The sequence below is a fragment of the Sceloporus occidentalis genome, unplaced genomic scaffold (assembly GCF_023333645.1).
Source record: "Sceloporus occidentalis isolate IW3139 unplaced genomic scaffold, rSceOcc1.0.p SCAF_143, whole genome shotgun sequence".
Classification (NCBI taxonomy): domain Eukaryota; kingdom Metazoa; phylum Chordata; class Lepidosauria; order Squamata; family Phrynosomatidae; genus Sceloporus; species Sceloporus occidentalis.
The window spans coordinates 2,210,022-2,233,600 of NW_028317123.1; the positions used below are offsets into that span (position 1 = coordinate 2,210,022).

General features: G+C 40.9%; 1 protein-coding gene across 1 annotated transcript; it reads left to right on the forward strand.

The window, feature by feature from the left end:
* Positions 1-22,916, forward strand: LOC149280971 (junctophilin-2-like). Its single transcript, XM_089499927.1, has 5 exons — positions 1-379; positions 5,971-6,751; positions 17,770-17,888; positions 19,156-20,132; positions 22,836-22,916. Exons 1-5 carry the CDS (start codon positions 1-3, stop codon positions 22,914-22,916), a joined length of 2,337 nt encoding a protein of 778 aa, XP_089356053.1.
* The last annotated feature ends 663 nt before the right edge of the window (positions 22,917-23,579 follow it).

The window sequence follows — 23,579 nt, forward strand, 5'->3', positions numbered from 1 at the left end:
ATGAGCGGAGGGAGATTTGATTTCGATGATGGCGGCGCGTATTGTGGCGGGTGGGAAGGCGGTAAAGCCCACGGACATGGTATCTGCACCGGCCCAAAAGGTCAGGGAGAGTACTCTGGATCATGGAATTACGGGTTCGAGGTGGTCGGGATTTACACGTGGCCAAGCGGCAATACTTATGAAGGATACTGGTCTCAAGGTAAAAGACATGGTCTGGGGATCGAAACCAAAGGACGTTGGGTGTACAAAGGCGAGTGGACTCATGGATTCAAGGGAAGATATGGAATAAGACAGAGCACCAGCAGCGGGGCAAAGTACGAAGGAACGTGGAACAATGGCTTGCAAGATGGATATGGCACCGAAACCTACGCCGATGGAGGTAAGACGGATATCAAAATGAATACCCTTTATATCAACCGGACGCAATGTCCAAGGTTCTTACAAGAGAACACAAGATGATGATGATGATGACGAGCCATTCCGTTCTTATCTGCTGTCGCATTCTTTTTCTGTGATTATATATCTGCAGATACTAAATTTATGGGTTCTATATAGTAATTTCCTGAAAACATTCTCGATCATCTGTCTGTTGGTCTAGAGACCGCTCTATTAGTGTTTTTTGAAGGTATCTATGTGCGTTAGGAGTATAGCGGCAGCTACATAGTAAAACGAGGAGAAATGTTAGAACAAGAGGTCATTACCTCAAACTAGGGGGCCAGAGTCTTGGATGGAACGGAAGGAAGATTTACGTTGCTGAGAGGGTGGTAGATAAGTGGAACAGCCTCCCAGCAGACATGGTAGAGGGTAATACGGTGAATCTAAGACGAGACCAATAACTGATTAAGGTTTGAGTCTTTAGAGCAGGAAAGAAAGGCGACTAGATGGGGCCGATGGGGGCCGATCTGCCAGCATTTTTTTTTTTTAAAAGACTTAATGAATGGGGTTTTCTACCTACGTGTTATCCCCAAGAAAGCTTTTACATTAAGTGGTGACAAAGAGTGTCACCGGAACAGCTGTTGATCTCAGGCTTTAAAAGATCAACATATTAAGGAATTTACAACAATCTCTTGATAACTGATGATGTCATAGCTATTATTTTTCTCCAGTCATAGGAAAGATTTAATTCTTAAGGACTGGGGGGATAAGAGTAACGCTTATTAGCCACATGTGCACCTCAATTCAATTAGATACCTATCTACAGTAAAATAGTTATAATACCTAATGTTTTATATAAGCATAAGAATATTTAAAAATATTTCAAGATATAGTTTTGGGGGCTTTTTGGGATGAAAAAGTAAATAATGAAGGAAAATTGATCACTCCATCTAATTTATTTAATTTATTTAATTGATCTTTTTTAATGATTTGATTTATGTAAAATCCTTTGTCTGACCATCCCTAACATTATTATACTGATAATTATAAAACAGCATAAACAAAAATATAATGTTACGCATTTTAGATAATTTATTAAATTACAGGATAAAAAAATTAATAAAATTAGATTTAATAAAATTCATGTGATATCTCCAATTATATGGTGCAAAATCACAAATGCTCAAAAAACCTTCTACCCTTTTTAGTATTTTTTTAGCTTTTTTAAAATGCAGTTTAGAGGAGACAGTTACGAACTCCAAAATATTGAAAAATTTATATTTTTTTGCTGAAAATTTGAAACTTCTCAATGAAATTGTTGCATGGAAATAGTACATTGTATAAAATTATATTTTCAATATTAAAATAAAAAAAGAAAATAACAAAACAATTTACATTTTATATAATCCACCCATTCTAAATAGTGGGTAAAGAGAGACATTAGACCCTCTTGTGTAGGGTGATCAATATGTCTCCTGCTTTAAAAAAGCATTTCCGGCCAAATATTTTCAAAATTACATCAAATTTAATGTGAAAAAGAATTGATTAAATTGTATTTATACTTCTCAGAGAAATTTATATATATATTTTTTTTAAATTCCACCAAATACAGTGTATATCTTCTGCTTTTTTTTACTCGTAACTTGTAGAAATCAAATAAAACATTCAAAAAAGCTCCCAAATTTAAAAAAATCTGCTCATTTTACCCTTCAAGTTGAGATTCATCCTTTAAGTTGTTTTTTTTATTTTACCTCTCAATGTGTGAATAAGAAAACCGTAAAATTTGAATAAAAATATTATATTTAAAGTCTTGCCCCCTTTGGAGATGTTCCGTCGTTGGGTCACCCCTTACTCATTGTAATTTCAGTTATTTCTGCCTAGATTTCCGCAGTTTTGGCTACAAATATGTTTTTTTCTTAATTTTTTGACTTGAAAAATCTGATCAAGTAATCGGTAAGCGGTTCCTGCCATCCCGATTCAATTCCGTTAGGTTTGTCCTTTGCCGCCCACGTCAGTATCCTTGATGAGTCATGGACTAGGCCCGTATTCAATAAGAGATTAACTCAATTTAACCCAAGGAGGTCAAATCAGCTCCAGTTTTCTGAAACCAACTCTCAACTTTAGGGGGCTTTTACCGTCAGTAAGTCCACATGCCCGTTTGTTTGTCTGTTTAACAGTCTGAATGTTGAATCGCTAGCCACTGTGGTCATAAAATTAAACATTTTTGAAGGTCGTTTATAGTTAGGTAAAGGGACACTTTCCGAAGCATGTGTTACTTGCAATTTCACAGATGACATGACTGGATCCTTTATGCGCTTGAGTAATGTAACCCCTCTCTGTAAATGAGGCCTTTGGACAATGCACATAGTCACATATAGATTGTCCTCCCCATTGTGGGTAGAGATTACTGGCTGGACTTTTCGGGCTAAATTAAATATTATGTTTGTTGCCCGAGAGGCACATGGAAACGTGACGTTTTAGCCCCGAAACACAGTAGCACGTTGATATTTATATAATTAATGGCTGGGGTCAAACGAGGAAGGTCCTTCGTATCTTTACCGCTGGGGTTTCTGCGCATGATTATTATTCTCCAAGAGCAGCTCAGCAGCTGACCTCTGACCTACGTTATCTCACAAAAAAAGTTTTATCTCCTCCTTTTCTGATGGACTCCGGTTCTTGAGACCCTCATCTCTCGCCTTCAATGACTGTGACGAAAAAAAAGCATCAGTAGTGAGCCAAATACCATTTGATTTAAAAAATCTTATTTTATATGGCGAGAGCCGCGAGAGTTTCCAATATCCAGCATAATTACAAAATCCATAAAAAAAAAACAATAGCCACTTAAATGGCCTTTATTGCTATTTAACGTGTTAGGACCGTTCTCTCCAACAGGCCCACATGCTCATAAAATAGGTGGGTTAAGGTGACAACATAATTCTGCTTAATTAAATACTGTTTGCAGCTATTACTGGAATGTTATGGAAGTTGGTAGGTATCCCACAATGCATTAGTCTAATATGTTTTCTGTCTTGTCTGTCATTGCCAAAGGGTATTAACACCTTGAGTCAGCCCTGTAATGGTTATGCTCAAATCTATTATCAAGCAACACACTAGATCCAGACATTAGTAGACGCACATCGAACTCCATTTTGGCATTTTTTTTTTTACATTTAGCTCCTCCCCTGACCGCTCCTACTAATGCAGGAAGCATACTTAAGTATCCTTCCTGTCGATCAGCTCAAGTTGGCATGAAAACTCACACAAGTATATTTATACATGAGCTTCTGCGACATATTTTTCTGTTAAAAACGAATTTTTGAATTCTGAAGAGTATTTTTTGGCTTTAAGCTTCAACCAACCGAAAAATTAAATACCTCAATGGTTTTCTCAATCCCTCAATTCTCCGAAAATCCTAGTCCAAGTTGGGTATTATGCTTTGGCTCGTTCATATCATATGAATTCTGTTTTGTGTTATTATGAGGGACACAACAATAGAATTGGTCTGGAGTACTAGGGGACGTGTCAACCTAGATTTACCTGTTACAAGAAAGTAATAAGCACTGGAAAATTCAAGTTATGGAGAAAAAAAATAAAGGTATGTTAGGTTAGGGGATCTCCAACCGGTCCTCGTGGGCCGGGAGTTATGGATTGCCCTGTTATCTTTCAGTAGAGGTATACATGAACCCTGAACCAAAGTTGGTCATCGAAGACTGGCTTGATGACCATTATCTAATAAGGAACCTTATGGAGAATGCCTTCTGCGGTTCCTGCTCTCGATTACGCCTGTGCTTTTAAGTAAGATGTCATCATCAACAGACCTCAAAGAAATTTGTTTTTCGGCAATAATGTTGACCTCGACAGTCTATGCTCTTTATTGTGTTCCGGTAATTAAATTAAATAATATTGGAACGCAACAAAGAACACAATGTTTAAGTAAGGCTTTTTGGTTTATTTTTATTAACCAAAGTTATTTTTTTACCTACCAATCACATCTTAATTATACAAAAAAGTACAGAAATTTGGCCCAAAGCATCCATTTTTGTTTGAATCAAACGATAATTACACTTGCGACTTGATTAAATAATATTTAGTTGTAGAAGTTTATAATTATTTAGCAATTTTTTAAAACAAAACATATTTCATATATGTTTTTATTACAAGCATTAAACCCTTTAATGTCCCTTTAAACACTAGGAGAACCTTTTTGTTCATCAGTACACATCTTTCTCTTGCGTGAAGTGTTGTTAGAAGTCATGGGTATTCTCCACCTCGTTGAAACGATCTTTCATAGAAGCCAAAGTTATTTTAAGTCCCCCTTGGAATTTTGAGATAACTTAGAGGACTTTTTAAGATATGCATAGTCTTCTTCCATGACCACTCCAGTCTGGCCGAAAACCGATAGCGGACACGTAATCTTGCCAGCAAAAGTCTCTCAGCAGAAGTATTATGGCGTAGGCCAACGCCGCTAAAACAGGGGGCAGATCTGGTGAGCCTCCAATCAGTGGGCCAGTTACAAGTGAGATCTCTCATCTCCACAAATGGAGCGTTTACAGTATGGAGACCATACACTATAGTCATGGAGCTCATGGATCCTCAGTGAAGATGGTGGCCATGTTTTGATTTCCAATTGATCATTTTGATAAGTAATATTGGCCTTTCAATGGATCTATCAGCGGATCTGGCTGGTTCTTGCCTTTCCTAGTTAGTGATCTGCGACCCAGGGAAAGCCAGATTAAGCAAACATTTTTAAAATACACAATTTTGTCAAAATTCTTAAAGTATCTCTAGCAGTACCAGAAATTCTTATATTAAAACAAATATCTATGTAAATACAATAGATCATTTGAATGCCTGTGGAATGTAATATGGGAAGGAATGGAGACAAATTGTACAATCGTCCAATTGGGGTCGTTGAAAATATATAATATTTTTTTTTACCAAGCGAGGAAAGCGCTAATCTAAATCATTAGGAGAACCAGACGCTCAGACATGGTGTGTAACAACGTATACAAACAATGAATAAGCGTCTGCAAAGTCTGAGCTATACCCAAAATATGCGTGCTATGACCTAATGGGTGCTTAACCCTTTGCAAACCAGAATTTCTTCTGAAAATTGCATTGGACAGATTTTATTAACAATAAATTAGGGGTTTATGATTAAGAGGTAAGTTGTGAAGAATGCGTCATTGATAAGTACGGAACAGCCCGGTGAAAGAAGAATTTGTTGTCACTGGTCCCCTTAATGCCACTCATCATCAGCCGTGGGATCTGTCTAAATGAGCTCACACTGAGATTCTTAAAATATTAACCCTTTAATAATCTATGCAAAAATGTGTTATAGAGACTCGCTAAATGGGTCAACCCAATGTAATAATGGTCCTTAGCAGTTAGAATTGCATCAACCGGGATGTTCAAATGTTATTGAACCAAGAATGGGCAATCGAGGCCCTCGCTGTCCCTCACATTTTTGTGGTCTCTTTGATGTCATATCTTAGTGCTCTGGTTCTGAGATATTCTTTAACCTCATAAAAGGTCATTGAGAAACATAAAATTCAGGCTATGGATGAATTAATACTGTGTTTGTTTTCTCCTTAGGAACCTTCCAGGGGCAGTTCACAAATGGCATGCGCCACGGGTATGGAGTTCGTCAAAGTGTACCTTACGGAATGGCCGCTGTGGTTCGATCACCTCTGCGTACTTCGTTAACCTCACTTCGTAGCGAACACAGCAATGGAACTCTGCTGCAACATGATACCATCTCCATGTCTCCAGATAATATTGTGGCACCCACAATTACTCGAGGAGGGTTTGCCCTCTCTCTCTATTCCGACCTTGAGTCACTCAAGGGGAAGAAGAAAGGTCTATTTAGAAGAGGTTCTCTGCTGGGCAAGCTGAGAAAATCAGATTCGAAAACATCTCTTTCATCTCAAAGAAGCAAGCTAAGCTTCTTGAAGAGTGAAAGCGGGGTGAGTTCAGCAGCGAGCGACGCCAACTCCACGGTGAGTTTTGGCGATGGGACGGAATCCGAAGAATTCCCACCGGTCGAGTCCGATATCGATGCCACAACCACAGAGGTCTACATGGGAGAATGGAAGAATGACAAGAGGTCAGGGTTTGGAATCAGCGAACGTTCAAGCGGGTTAAAGTACGAGGGAGAATGGCTGGACAATCTACGGCATGGATATGGCTGTACGACATTTCCAGATGGACGGAAGGAAGAAGGAAAGTATAGGAACAATGTTTTAATTAAAGGAATGAAGAAACGGGTGATACCCCTTAAGAGTACCAAGATTAGGCAGAAAGTTGACAGAAGCATCGAAGGAGCACAGAGGGCGGCAGCAATCGCGCGACAAAAATCAGATATCGCAGCTTCCAGGTAAAGAACAATCTAGCTTTTCTACTTAGGTTCTCCTACGAAGCCAATAAACAACTACATAGTTTATGAATACACTACTCATAGAAGTTATAACCGGTGACAGAGGTCTCTTCTTCACAGAGATCTTTGATCATGATCATGACCCTCCGTCTTACTCTTTGAATATTGGTCCACCAAACTCACAAATTTAAGAGGGTCATCTTCTGTGGGCAGTTCCATTTTTGTGTTAAACAATAACCAGAAAGGTTGTGTAAAATAATACGTCTTTGGGTTTCATCTTGGAAACCATCCCGGTGAGGTGGGATCTTTCATTTGGGTCGGAGCCTCAATAATACCCCATGCGCAGAACACAAGTCTAACCCAACGAACTGGCTCGCCCGCAGCCTCCGCTGAGAATCCAAATAACGTTAACACATATATGAATTTGTCGTAGGTCCTTAATCACATTCGTTTGGTTTCATGCTAGGGTGCTGTAAAGTTTCAGCCCTAAATAGCCAAATATTTTTTTAAGCACTTGATAAATCGTGATAAATTGAATTCTAATTATAGGTTCCCTTTTAAAGGAAGCAAAGATGTCTTTTTGCTTTGGCATTTTCCAGCCTGCAGACTGACCTCACAGCTTGGAAATGTAAGCGTTATACGACAGGGATTCCCCCTTATGTTTCCGTTCTGTTCCTAAACCTGCGTAACGTTACCTTGGATCCCTGTTAGATACACAGTATATTACATTTCCATACCTGCTTTGTCTTGTATGCTACTAACGTGTAGATGTTCTAGGTTTTCAGCCTACCGTTATTTTTTGGGAGAAATGCCCGTCTTGTGCTTGTTCTAAAATGTCGCATCTCAAGTAATAATTGAATTCAGATTGGAAGGTAATATGTTGGGTATGTTATTATTTTTTATTTAATGTTTTAAATTTATCCAGATTATCCAGAATTTTTCCATATTTTCCAATTTTGTCTCCCTCCAAAGACATAGCCAGGGCATTTAATGCTACTTTATTCAACATTTCCCATGGTCCTTTGGTGAAGATGGGCATTGGAAGCCATCTCTCAGCTTGAAATGGGAAGTTATGTACCCTGCACCATTTCAGGTCTCCTAATCAGAACACTTTATGTTGGGGAGGGCGGCAAAAGATGGGGCCAACATTGGAAAGGGGTGGGACTAATCCAGAAGTGGGCAGGGCTGGAGGTGTGGCCACCCACCAACCTTGCCCGAAGAGCCACCATTGACTTAGGTCAGAGGATCTTCCCAACTGGCCTAGGATCCTGGGAAAATGCCCAAAAATCAGAACTGTCCCATGAAAACATGAATTAATTATTCTGAATATCTGGGTGGAGATCGTTACGTTAATCCTGTGATATACCAGCAAGAGATCAAGTCCTGCATCCAATACAACCGATAATTCAAACAGCGCGCTAACAATTGGACATAGGAATAAGAATTAAAATGGTAGAGAATCCAGAACGTGACAATATCTCTTTAAAACCCCTTCATGACAAAGCCCGTACATGTACGGGCTCACAATGCATTGTTTTTAATGGGTTTAAGGACAACCCATTGTCCTTAAGGGGTTAAACACGACGCACTTGCTCCTCTTCCCTCTGAGCAGATCCATTTGAACTAAACATGCAAATTTAGATCTGTCGGCACCTCACAGAGATCCAGAAGGACATTGTGTTCTAGAGGATAAGGAAGGAGCGTGTGTCCTGAGGTCCTTGTGTGGAGGTACGGAATAGTTACAATGTTGAGCCAGCAGCGGTTATGGGGTGTTCACGTTGCTCCCGAATCCCAACAAAGAGTCTATAGACTCGATTAAGGTACATTGTGTTTGTAAAGCCGCAAAAGGTTTCCTTTGTAAAGAAAGTCTTCCAGAGATAGAAGATTGATGCTCTCTCGATCCGAGCAGAACACACTATTCTGAAGGCTGATGAAGACCAGGTCGTGTTTTGTTACTTGTTATTATAACTGTAAGCGGTGCTGGGTGAACGGGAGCCAACATAAACTTTAAAGCACAGGAGATAAACTAGAACATATTAGGAATTCGACTTCAAGTAGCGGGGAACATACAATAGGAACCCAATCCAAGTACAACCAAGGTCATCATTGGGAAACACAAATGTATGTGAGATGGAAAATAATCTCATCTATTACAAGGAGGGATGTTCTGACTTTTGGACTTATCTCTATAGGACGGCAGTCAGAGCCTGGCCGGGGATGACTAACTGTCCCTGGCACATGATGTGTTTACGTTCTCGCAGAGTGTGGCCATTCATATCCAGCTGGTGGCCGCATACCACAAAACCCAAAGTATTTGGCCCTGTTGATCACCAACCCGTTGGGCATTTCCCCAATGTGCCAAACATAAGATAGTCTTTTTGTGTAAAATTCACCTTGTAATATGACTTGAATCATCCCCCCCAAAAAAATTCATACGACCCAACCGACCATCATTTATGGCCAATTCATTCAAAACATTTTGGCCATTTTCCAATAGATTTTCCCCGAAGCCACTTGTTCCTGAACTAAATGTTCATTGAGGGGTGTAGAAAATGTGTAATTTTTTTTTTTCATGTTCCACCCAAAAAAGGTGGAAGGTTTGCAATAGAATCCAGAAGCTATATATATATTTTGTTAGGTATGTAACAAATATAAAATGATAAGATATTTTAAAATATTTTGAAATATTTCATAAAAGGAGGGGAATCAGGAGAGGAAAGGATGGGGATTTAGGGCCCAAAGAGGGACTGACCCACCATAAGGAAGGACACTTTGGGGGCAGATTAGAGCAGTCCACAATTGCCCCCTGTCACCCCTCCCCTGATCTCAAAGTTATCTTGAAACAGAAACACTTGGGCACACAGAGTCTGGATCTCTCTCTCTCTCTCAGACTGGGATAGTCATTATATCCATAACCTTAGACAAGCTGCCATATCATCCAGGTCACAACCTACGGCGAGACACAGACTCCATGAAGAATCAGGGACTAATGCAGGTGCCAAAAATTGGACTAGAATACAAAGTAAATGCTTGAACATGCGCCCTGCGTAGAGGGGGCCAATGGTAGCAGCCAAGATCCAGAACCTCAAAAGAGCAAGATATATTTCTGGCTACTTGGTCTGTCCGCTCATGCGATGGTCAGAGGTCAACCATGGGACTATTCAGGATAGAGCAGGAAAATAGGGCAAAATTAGATATAATGCACAATTTTGAAATGTTCCATTTACCGGTACCGGGGTAGGAGAAGACATATGGAAGATTTATAATGCTGCAGTTGGCAGCAACTGTCCTTCTCCGACACTTGCCAGCAACCCAGACATTCGACATCTGATGAATTGATGGTTCTTGGCCATAGAGGGATATATATCAGATATCACAGGCAGATACATTGCTCCAAAAATAGAGACGGCCGGTGTAATTCTGACTTTCTCCCGCATTGTGTCAAGATCCTTAGCTGCAGTCTCTTCCCCGGGCGCTCTCGTGGAGGTCCGCTTATAAATCCGTGACATGTAGACGACCCCAAAATGCTGACTTTGCTATAAAGCAACATTTATTATGGACACGCGATTGGTCTTGTGTGTTAGTTTAGGGTAACTGTAGGGTTTGAAGGCCAATGGCCATTGATGTGCACAGTATGGGGTCAGTTGCTGCCACGGGTGATTTAAATATGAGTGCCCAACATTGACATCATAGCTCATTATGGAAAACAAACCATATCATATCAGAAACACCCCCTCGGAGACAAGAACCTCGGAGGCTCATGTAACCGACTACCAGACCTTAATTCTCCAAGGATGAGGTGGCAGTGTCTGCCCATACCTTTCACTTTATTGGCTACCAATTTCCATCCCTTTTAGGCCACTTTATTATTTCCTCATTAGATGAGCCGTGATGTCATTTTTAAAAATATTTTAATTATTCTAAGAAAAAATAATAATTCCTCAGCATCCTGGACATGTTCCAACACTGACCCCTTAAAGTCTCCCTTTCCATAGGTTAGGTAGGCGTGCCCAGTGAGGGTGGAGTTAGCTTATAATAGCTGTGAAAAGGGGTGGGGAGTAGACGATCCCATAGACCACTCCTCCTGAAGCCTCCAGCTCGACCATCGAGAGTACGCAGGTACGCTTTAAGGATGGCCAGGTCAGCTACAGGGGAGAAGTGCTCTTGGATCATGTAAATAAACATAAATAAGGAGTCTGCGCATGCGCACTGCCAGGAGACAGCTGCTGGTGTAAAAAATACTGCTTGCTTTGCTTCATGTGGGCATTAAGAGTGCAAAATTAGCTGGAGTCTCCAATAAGATGTATATAACATGAAATGTAATCCCCCAGACCCATCAATATTTTGCCCCGCTATGTGATGCAATGCTAAGGCTGGGCATTAGGTGAGTTATGGGACAATAAGCACACTGTGATTCGTTAGCAGGCCATACAATACACCAGGGTAAGAAGCGCGCCGAGGACGCATGATGACCACATGTACTGTATTTGAAGTATGTAGCTTGGCACGCGGAGAGGTCTTGCTGGGTGCACTTGGACACCTCGGAATGCCCCGGGCATATCCAGACCCTCGGCTAGTCGATGAGCTGGTAAATGTTAATCAGCTACGGCGTCGGGTTTCAGAAATGGCAACTGACAGTTAAAGCACAGTAGACATTTAAGGTGGCAGCCTCCGTCGGAATAAAATGATCTAATGGTGTTAGCGTGTATGAAGGGGTTAAGATGGTTTTGCTAACCTACTATAGGAGGGATAGTGTTTTTAGGGGTCCCGATGGGGCACCACTGTTGTATGTAGGAGGTCAAGATCAGGGAAGAATGCACATTTACATAGCCCTAGAAGGGGTGACATACAAAGACACGAGTCACGCAAGCAGTGGGGGGGTAGTTACGGGGGCAGATCCAGAAAGACAGAGCAAAAGTGCAGACAGGCAGTGTGGGGTAAGCTGGCACGGTATCAAGTAAAACAATTACAGAGATCGCAACCTCGACAACCTGTTACCAAGCAGGGCATAGGTGGGTCTCCCTGTTTAGGAGGGCCAGTACCTTTTAGACCCCAAACCCGTCTGCCTTTCTTTCCTCCCCCTGATGCCCCTCTTTCCTAGGAGCTCAGAATGTTTGCTGGGTATGAGGGTATCGCAGGGTTCTCCAGCCCTAAAAGCCCCCAATAATGTGCACGGAGACCAAAGAAAGTGTGTTTGGAGATTAAAGTACCGAGTCTTAGCCTGCGCAATTCCAATGCATGGTTTTATGGATGGAACAACAGATGGAGGAGCTATATAGGGCGTCGGGGAATGTGTGATTTTACACTTTTGGGCGATCCTCGGACTACGGCAGTGAAGTCTGCCTCTCAGCTGTCACATTCTCCGAGGCCCTGATAAAGCACCGCCATGCATTCCCATATATAGTCAGAAAATATGCGCTGACACCAGGACCCCCGTCTGTACGTCACGTATACCGTCCACCAGGGTCCCTCGAGGAGTCGTTCCGTCTTATGAAATGTATCTGCTGCTCAGTGCTAAGCAATAGGGGGGATATAAGTAACTTGGCCTGAGAAATTTGGGAGGCCGTGCGTGGCGTGAAAGCGATATCTCAGCTACCCGGTTTCAGTCTCAGACTGCCGAGGAGGGGGGGCTGTTATTTCAGGAACAGAAGGAATGGTTATTTTAACCCGTCGAAGCCTGTAAATTAACCCATGAAGCACCAGGTGGGGAAGCAATTGCTTAATAAAAAGCAACCTTATCTGTGCCAACTGAAAAAAGTGTTAATATTTTAAAAGTGCAGGAAATATCCGAGGCATTCAATAATGTCCCAATGAAGTGTGACTTCTACCTGTGCAGGTCATACTTCCCAGGTGCCCCCTTTCAGGAAGGGCCAGTCCCTCTTTGGGGCTCCCCTGATACCCCTCTATTCTAGGAGCTCCGTATGTTTGCTGGGTATGAAGGTATCATCTACACTATACTATATAATGTGGTAGGGCAGACTGGATGGGCCAAATGGTTCTTATCTGTCGTCACTTTCTATGTTTCTATGGAAGCCAAACAAAATTAAATTTTGTTTCTAAATTAAACTGTGGAAAAGAAAACACAGCGATACATTTTAATATATATTATGCAATTGTATATAAATATTTGCAGGTGCAATTTACTAAGTGTTACTATATCAGCGCCACCAGGTGGTCAAAATAAACACAGCAAAAATCTTGCCCTTTTTTAATACAGAGAGGGGATTTAAACACACATGGAGTAGACATACAGCTCCTGAATCTAAGACGAGACCAACGACTGATTACGGTTTGAGTCTTTACAGCAGGAAAAAAAGGGGCAGACCAGACGGGGGCCGAAAGGGGCCGATCTACTAGCACATTCTGTGTAGCAAAAGATTTTGCTACATAAATACCTATGTTTTTTCTCACTTCTATGCATATGCACTCAAAGGGTTAAGAGCTTTTTGTTCTATATAACATGATTATTTACCAAGAAATAAATAACAAATGTGGCCACTGGGTGGCGCTTTTCCACCATATATTTATTTAACGCTATTCCTCACCTCTCCCCTTCATTGCGCCGTGCGCCGTGAACACAATCACTTCCACGCTGTATTGTTCGAGGGATGATGTTCTTTGACGATTCTCTTTGTTACAAGATTGCAAAAAGAAGGCAAGTTTATTTCAGATTCTTGTGATGGCCTTTATTGTCCTGTAACACACGATAAATATAATCCGTCACCGACGTGTCTGCTCAAAGTGCGTTTGGAGTCCTTTTCTTTGTGGGAAATACAAATATTTTTTGATGAAAAGAAAAATGCATGTTATTATAGAAAAAGAACGAAAACAGACAGATCGGCCCCATTCGGCCCTCGTCTAGTCGCCTGTTTCACCTGCTGTAAAGACTCAAACCTTAATCAGTTGTTGGTCTCGTCTTCGATTCAGGAGCTGTATGTCTATCCTATGTATGTTTAATACCCTCACTGTATTACCATCTACCACCTCTGCTGAGTTCCATTTATCAACCACCCTCCCAGGGTAGTAAAAGTTTCTCATATTACATCTAAGCCTCTGACCATCTAGTTTTAGATTGTGGCTTCTTGTTCTAACTTTTCTCCTCCTAATTTCCCTTCTGTCATTTGTTAAAAGCCTCTGCAAAGCCCCACCCACCACCACACCTCTAACCACACCCCCTTACATTCACATCACCCTCTTTGGCCATTTAAAATATTGGTTGGTAGGAAAGTAATTTGGATGGGGTGCATATTTTAGCAACGTAATTCTAGATGACCCCAAATGGCTTTGAGGACTATCCGACTGGGCCACATCTGGCTCTTGGACTTTGCGCTGCACACCCCGGATTAACGATTGTCATCTCCCCGCCGAGGACAGTTCTTATTTACAATGCCTTATCAGCGTAAGCTGTCTGACCCAATGCCAAACATTTCTGAGTGCTGATGGTTGAATAATGCCTGGAAAACAGCCCGTCAGCTGACGAGATTAGCAAAGGTTTAGTCTATTAGTGCCGTTAAACCATCATCCCCCGCAGTGCTGTAATTTTCCAAAACTACTGACCTCTTTTCTCTAGACCGTAGCCAATGGCAAAATTCTATAAGAGAAGTGGCCAAGGGGCTCATGGGAGCAGCGGTTCAACCAGTCCTGATAACTGCCCCGTGTGTACTGAGAATCTAAAACAGGAATTGTGATCTATTTTAGATTCCACTAGAAGCTCTATTAGCAAGAACCATGGACAGGTGCTGAGGCATTTGAAATTATCCATCTGTATCTTCCTGTTTCTCTATTTCTACCTGTGTTCTGGGTGAATGGCAGGTCCATGAAGAGCATAAAACCCAACAGACGTCTCCTAACATGCAATGCAAACAGTCCCTTAAAACTTGGCATCCCATGAATCCCAAATACTAAATGGCAGGTCCAGTCTGGACATCTGGCACACCAGGCAAATGGCGGGTGAGCCGCTGACCAATAACTTTCTATACTTCCATATTGCTGCACACTGCGTGAATATAAAACATACATTATATGGAGACTCCTCGCCTCCATATGACGCCATCCCCAGTCATCCCTAGTCCGGCCCTAACTCAATAGCGGAAATGTGAAGACTCCTGGATGAGCTGTATGGCGAGTTCTCACCAAGGCCGCCTTTCTAAAGCAAAAAGTTCCAGTTCACCAGATTTTGGGCTGTCGGCGTAACATTTTGTTAGGTTCCCAGCTTGATGACCGATGCCCCATATGAAAGAAGGTTTGATGCGTGCTGAGGAACGTACGTTCTTCTCAGCATTCGGGTTCCTGCCTTTTAGGCCAACAGCTTATTCTGACCTAGGCTGGTGGTGGCAGAACCAGAGGCACAGTCCTGAATCTCCCTGTCCCGCTACACTCTACCTCTGTCCTGAAAAGCAGGACAGAGATAGAGCTCGGTGGCACAGTGAGATACTGTGGCAGAGTTGGGACTGTCCTGGGCAATGTGGGACAGTTGGAAGGCATAGGTCTTGAACAGCATCCAAGCTAAATGCATGGCTGCCAGAGACAACCAATAAAACAAGACATCACATTCACCCACCCTTCAAACAGAGACGTCAATGAATTTGTTTATGCAGTGGAGAGGGGGTGGAGCTTGTGGTGGATAATGGCCGCCACCAGGACAGTTTTATTTCCTGGAAAACTAGCAATGAACCACCCCAAAAATTAAGTAAGAGCCCATAATGGTGTCTTACAGAAATGGATTCATCCAACGCACAATTTACTTTTAATGCAGAACATCTCTTAAAATAATGAATTCCACCGACTGTATGAAGCCAGATCAGGGCCTCCTCTACACAGGGGACTTTGTTCTTTGCTAACGTGCAGGTCACAAGAGTCCCATGGTGAAGGAATTATTTGACTGAACCGGTATGGGGTACAGCCGCAGTATGACCAGAGAGACAAGAAAGAAATTCTGCTGCTTATCGCTATAATTACTCTCCGTAGGATTCTTTGGCTTTGATTCTTGTTGTCGGTTGTTTTCATTCGGTTTTCAGCGGAGAATTTTAATTAAATAGGGGCCGCAGAAATGATTAGGACTTGGCAAGGCATCTACGTGACAGATTACATTAGGAAGTTACTAAAAGCGAAGCTCTTTAATAAAAGAAAACATTGGCAGGCTAATACGGAAGCGATCAATCAAAATTCTCCACTTCTAGTTCTTACACATCTTGACGGATCTGTAGAATATCATTTTTTTATGTGATTTTTAATATTTCAGTAAAAATCTATGGACTGGTAGAAATTTCGGTTTGACCCGACACTACCCTCCTTGGTGTTTAAATCGTATAACAGCAAAGACATTTAAATTACAGTCCGATGATACTGATTTCTAAGTGACAGCATTAAAGTCATATGCACTTTACATTTTCATGGTGCCCCTCTTGCCTCCGCTGAATCCCCCCATATACATTTGTCCCCTTGCCTGCCTCCCACCTTTTTTCCGTTTGGCCAGAGAATAAAATGACGGAACCGCTCGCTATGGCCCCCTGCGTTCCGTTCTTGCTGATTTATTCAGATTTATTATTTTATGTGTATATATATATATATATATATATACTCTACCGATCAAAGGTTTGGGGTCACTCAGCTGTTTTCATGGAAAAGAAGGACATTTCTGTCTGTAACATAATCGCAAAAGGGTTTTTTAACCATCAATTATCCTTTTAAACTTAAAGTTGGATCAGAGAACACAACGTGCCACTGGAACACAGGAGAAATGGGAGTGATAAAGGGCCATTGAAACACAGGAGTGATGGGAGTGATAAAGGGCCGTTGGAACACAGGAGTGATGGGAGTGATAAAGGGCCATTGGAACACAGGAGTGATGGGAGTGATAAAGAGCCATTGGAACACAGGAGTGATGGGAGTGATAAAGGGCCGTTGGAACACAGGAGTGATGGGAGTAATAAAGGGCCGTTGGAACACAGGAGTGATGGGAGTGATAAATGGCCATTGGAACACAGGAGTGATGGGAGTGATAGATGGCCATTGGAACACAGGAGTGATGGGAGTGATAAATGGCCATTGGAACACAGGAGTGATGGGGGTGATAAAGGGCCATTGGAACACAGGAGTGATGAGAGTTTTCCAACATTGGAAAAAAGTGCTTCCTTCACGCGGGAGGAACATTCTGTTTCTGCGGTTTTTAACCGCGTTTGGTTGGGTTGGGGTTAGAGAGGCGACACATTTTTCTGCTTTTGCATGTGCAGGGATAATTTTTCAGATTCTGTCTACCAGGAGTGGTTTTTATTTTATAAGTATGGCTATTTAGGTCCGTAAAAAAAAATATTTTTTTTCAACTAAACTGCCAAGTTTTTGTCTAACCTAAAGATTTTTCATCGCCCTTTAAATCAAGTCCTTATCGTCCAACATGGCTGGCACGGATTGAAACATTCATCACTCAACCCCCGGCTCGGGATCTCGAATCCTGCTGTATAGCGAATTGCAATACATTTCCCACGGGAATCCGGTCTGCTACCTTTCTCTTCGCGGTCTTAGCTTTCTATACGCCTCTGAAAAAAAACAGAATTCAAAATGGGTTTAAAAATAGACATTTACTCATTCACCCCTAGACCGAAGATCCAAAATCTTTTAATTTTAAGGTTGATTTAATCTTTCTAACTGTGTAATTCACACGGATCCATCGATCTTGTTTCTATCTATTTATTTATTATTTGTCTCGTTCGTCGTATTGTCCTGTTCAATCTAACGTGCTATATGTTACAGTCACCGCTCAGAACACTGTGTCGATTACTTTATTTTCTGCTGAGAAGGCGCCGTTCTCGATAAAGCCAGAAAACATCTATATATATATAGCCATAAAGACCCAAACCGTAATCAGTCGTTGGTCTCAGCTTAGGTTTACATTCCCTTAAAAAAAAAAAATTTTCAAAAATACTAAAATTTCAATATCTCTATATTTTATTTATCGATGTGATGGACAGAAAGCAAACAAAAAAATCCTTTTTTTTATTACGTGTCTCTCTTTTCCACAGGACGACTCACGCAAAAGCCAAAGCCGAAGGGGCAGAGCAGGCTGCGCAGGCGGCTAACAATGAGTCCGGCATCGCAAGGACAATGGCCAGGGAACTTTCTCCAGACTTTCACCAGCCTGGTAATGCATACAATAAGAAATAAATACAAAATAAATAAAAAATAAATAAAAAATGCGTCTTCCAGGCTACAGATGTTCCGAGGTTTTCTTCGGAAGATCGTTCCTTTATGCGCGAGACTATGGCTTTCTACAAGACCAGAAACTCTGGTTAGATCATGAAACCCCTGAGTCAAAGTATTGACACAACCTATATGTCCCCTACCTTTCAGGTCTGGGAGCTGTGTCTTTTTAACCAAAGTCTTTTTTTTTAGCTGTCTTGAGGTTTTTGGATATCCTAGCTGGTTGTTGTGCCCCCCCCCACTCCATGTAGAGTGAATTTATCCTCAAAAGGTTAAGGAGAAGACTCTATGTTCTATAGAGGACCAAAAATCTCATAAAAGCAGAGATGCCTCTGGGTAACTCTTTAATAATTGAGTTTGTAAAGTTGACGTGGGGTTTTGCGTCCACGTGCCCAAGGCGACTAGCAACAATGGTATATCCACATACCTACCAGTCATATATGTTTAAGTGAAAGCAGTAATCCTCAAGAATCAATAAGTAAAATTGATTAAAAATGTCCTTTCTATATAACTATACATTCATTCTTCATCCATTTGGCCACCAACCTCAACTTTTTTTATTGATGATCACACAACTGCGAGAGTGCATATTTTTTGGACCTACTCCAATAAACCTTTGAACCAATTTGTTACAAAATCAACATTTCAGCTAAAACTGCTCTCCTTTTATTATTTAGCATCTTCTAATCGCCTATTAAAAAAAGAGCAAACTTTTAATGTGTGTTTTAGCACCTTAAGATTTGACCTCATAGACAACCGGTTCTTAATTGTACTCTAATTGCCAAGATTCTTTTTGCGGATCGGGGGCTTAGGCGGCTTCACAAACAAACATTTTTAATGCATTTTCCTACAAGATATCCTTTTTATCTGTCATTGATCTTCTTCACAGCTATAATTTTGTGAACAGAAGCATAAAGGGTTTTTTCCCCCCTCCAAAGTGCTTTGAAAGTGTAACATAAAAGAAGAAATGTGTTATCCATGCAAGGTCAATGTACAAGAAAATATAGCCAAGAAAATATTTTTTTGATGTATAGCCTGTTATAACGTAACATGCATCATGTCCACAATGTCAAGGGTAACAATGAATGCATAAGAAAGTACTTTGTCTACCATGAATGAATAAAACTGTTAAACAACCCATTTTCAGACATTGTTCAATGTTAAGACCATGGGGTTCACTTATCTTCTTGCATTGTTATTGCCTGTAGGACCCGAGTATATCAAGAGGAAGCTGCTTCAGGAGATCATAGAAAATGCAGAACAAATGGAGCAAAAAGAACCAGCGGCTTTAGCTAATAAGGAACCACCTCCAACTCCCCCGGAGAGCCCTCAACTTCATGATAAACAGCCGTCTCCCCGCGATATGTCTCCAGTGCGAACACCGTCTCCGGCCTCTGCCGAAGCTCCAACAGATGCAAAAAGATTTAAGCAGAGCTCAAAGAAAGAGAGGTTGTTGACCCCCAGCAACTGGAATGGAGAACAGAGCCGTGGTGGAAGTAGAGCTGCTACCCCGTCGAATGTCACACAGGGTAACACTGGCTTTCCGGCTTATAGTACATCGAAGCCGAGTAACAGAATGACTCCTGCATATGACAAAGTATCAGATACCGATGTGGAGTTTCACAAGGGCTATCATAGTTATGCTGTACGGACCTCGCCAGTGACTCCTCCGCTGGACCACGAGGAGAGAGAAGCATTCCCGTCACCTCAATTGTCGCCTAAGGTCTTAACTCCAGACCTGAAAGAACCTGTCAAAGAAACGCTACTGTCTTCCCAATATGGCCAAGAAAGGAAGACCATGGTGGAGCCTCTTATGAAAGCTGAACCTATCAAAGACCTCAAGCCTGATACTTATATGGAGAAGCCTCAGACCAAAACAGTCTCAAAGGCTGATTCTAGAAATGATCTTAACATAGAAATGAAAAGAGAAAGGGTTTATGAGACCAAGACAGTCCAGAAGCCTGAGCCTAAGACAATCCAGAAAACCGAACCAAGAATTGTACAGAAGGCACCTGCACTTAAACCAGACACTAAAGCTGTGCCAAAAGCAGCTCCCCAAAAATCTGACCCAAAGGCCGGACTTAAGTCAGAGTCTAAAGCAATGACAAAACCTGAAGCTAAGAGTCTAGTTAAAAAGGGATCCCAGGCTGCATCGGTAACAAATATGCATGACGAGGTTAAAGAGGTGAGAATTATCATAATATTGTTTTACTTGAAAATAACTGGCGACCCAAAAACTTGTGAGACACTTGGCCACTTGTAAAAAGAACTCTTTTCTGCCAATTGGTACAATCTGACTACAAATCCATATAACTTTTAAACTTTAATAAACAAGTTTAAAAACTTTAATCCCACCACTAACTGTCGAGGTTGGGTGGGTTGTCCCAGTGGCAGGGTAACGATGGCCCGTACAAAGTGTTTTAGTTGCACTCAGAACTAATTCCTTTACATACACCCTGTCTGGTAGTGACCTCAATGTGCGCTCTTTGGAGTCACAGAGACAGGTCTATCAAGTACCTTCTTTATGGTGACGGTTAACAGTGAAGGGACGCTGGGGTGAAAGTGGTGGACACCACAAGCTTAATACCCATTGCCTCCCTTCGCTAGAAAAGATACATGATGAGATACTATGATTTTATGGTAAAACCACCAATTAGGGGGTCTGTTGACTGCCCATCAATGTACCATGGAGCTTCAGGGCAGCTCTATGGAATCCTATCCTATGCATACCCAACATAGAAGGACATAGAAGGACACAGCAAAAGCTCTAACATATATATATTTAGGTCCCAGTTAATTGAATACCTGGTATGTGATTCACCACGTTACATTATGATTACGATTAGATAATATCTAAATCAGTGATATTCTGCAACAAAAATGTATTTACACGATGAGCAACCCTAACGTTGACACTTAAAAGACTTCTATGAAATGTCCGTCTACTTCGTAGCTCCGTAACTAATAGAATACATTTCATTAGACGCTTAACTCCTGTAACATAGTTTCCATGGTAAAGCCTAAACGGAAATTGTTCTCTGTTGAGATGACTGTATTGTGATGTAAACATATATATTATTAACGCACTAACAGAAGCAAGTTTAATTATATTTTTGGCTCTGTGTCTTCACCCGGAATAATCTAACAACACTGAGTAAATTAACCTGAGCAATCTAGTTTGACGAATTGAACCTATCAAGGAAAGTGGTTCTTCCACAGTTATTTTCTAGCTCTTGGTTGTAAAATATATACATAGACAATACCTAGGCCAACTCGCATCTCGGTGGGGTTCCTTCTTAAGGCAAAGGTCAATGAAGGTTGAGTTGAATTCCTGAACCAGAGGGAGTTCCAAGCAGAACATAGTTGTAGTTGGGTTTCTCTTGAGTTGAGTCCCCAACCAGACAAAGCAAAATGGCAAATGGAGAAATAAGATGGAAATACTGAAGGTTCTCCAGCAGCGATTGTACAGAGGGTTCGGATTAGAGTTGACACCAAAATGCATCCAATATGTTCTTCATTTCAGCTACCTCATATTTAGTGAATAAACCACAAAGTCCATTTAGAGCTCTCTAGCACAGAACCGCTCAATATGGTACTATGGAAGACAGTAGGACCTAGAATGGAGAAAGACCCATGTAACATTAAAATTTAGGTGATCTGAAACACCCTCTATCCACCAGACTGATAAATAATGGATTATTTCCACATAACGGCGCTGAGACTAATGTCCAGTGCTTCCGCACACATTAATGTAGATGACTTGCAGAACATTTTCAAGACTACGACATATGCTAATAAAGGTCAATGAAGGACATTTGTCTGCATTCTCTCCGAGACAAAGAATATTCATGCAGAAGGCGAGCACGGGATTTACCATTGACCTAAATAGTTTCAAGTATCATGCACATTAATGTAATGAAAAAGCTGACCCAGACGATACACTAATACAATGTTTAAAAAAAATCATTTATTTCTCTAGTAATGAAAATGTAGGATAAAAATATATACATAGAAACAAATTAAAAAAATATATATAAAATTGAACAAAATTGGAAATCATTTTTCCGCTTTTCAGGTTTTATTTTTTCTATATATTTTCAAAAATCTTATAAAACCAGTATAATGCAGATTCATAGAGATGTAACGTATGGTATTAATTAGGATGATCATCTTCTTAAGTCCCGGAATCGGCATATTTTTACTGGGAAAAAGCACTTAATATTGAGAATAAGTACTAATAGTATTCAGTGGAACGTTTAAATAGGTCACATCGGCACTTCTTAGCATAACCGCTATAGTTCCACATACTTTGTTCTGTTAAACTGCCTCTCTCTTATACTTTAAGACGTCATTGAATATAATTGCATTTCCTCATTAAGTGACTCTGTCTTCCAAGCGTATTAACGGAATTTGGTCTTTTTCTTGGTAAGTATAAGAGCTATACATCATTTTGGTATACATTTCTTGAGTCTCCATCTTTGAGAACACACCGTGTCTTTTCCACGTTGAGCTCCCCAATCTCTATTTCAAGTGGTGGCGGAGCGAGACAAATACCGTGACGGAGCTGGGACAGGAAGTGGAAAGACTGGCCAATGCAAGGATGGCATCTGGCTGGGCATGGGAGGAGCTAAAAGCCGCATGTCAAATATTTGTTTCTTTATTGCCATGTTTATCCATGGGTAGCAAAGAAGCAGCAATCCAGCTGTCTGGGATTTGCAAGTCTTACAATGGCCTACAAAACTTTGGCCGACAAGAACGTCATGGGAGATGAGGTTCCACAACAGTCGGGGAGAAATTCTTGGTTATCCTCGGCCTATTTATATTGTAACTATAGCAACATCTGCTCCCATTTATTTTTGTTTTGTCTTTTTTTCTCCATTTTTTCCAGAGACCCGACATCATCATGATCTGCATGGTCATTTTATTGAATATCGGCCTGTCCATCTTATTTGTGCATTTATTGACATGAGGACACACTGTAAGTATCGGCTCCGTTAACGGCTCCTCTTCTGATACCCATCATGTTCCAAAAACGAATGGTTTAAACGTGTCTCTAATTGAAGTCCTCCAATTCCCAACCATTTCTAAGCCCAGACAAATAGTAACTTGATGTTAGAACCAGTTGACGCTTTCAGTGGTGGACCAAGTCCACCAGTAGATTTAGAACATGGACCTTCGATACATCAATAGAATTGGTTCCTTACAAAATATATTCCGTTGTAACAAGATTGGAATTATATTTATTATAGTTATAAAATGAACAAAAAAGAAGATCCATTAATTCTTAGAAAATCCTTCTTCTTTGGCTTATTCCTCCTCATTACCTGGCTTTTCCCCATTGGTTAAATCTAATTGGTCATTCTGAGAAAAAAGAAGTAAGTTCTACTGAAAAAAGCCATTTATTAAACATGCTCTGCCTCGTATACTAATAAACTCCATTGCTTTCATCTCAAATATCTTTTAAACAATTCCATTGTATTGATAAACCAAAAAAAACCCCACAATATATTGGCAGTTTAGGTAAATATATTAAATAGCGCTAAAAGCTGTGCTCTACGATGTTTTTTCCTTATAATAATTGATCTTTATCAAACGGCGCTGACATATTGGTTGAAATGTTTGCTTACGCAGG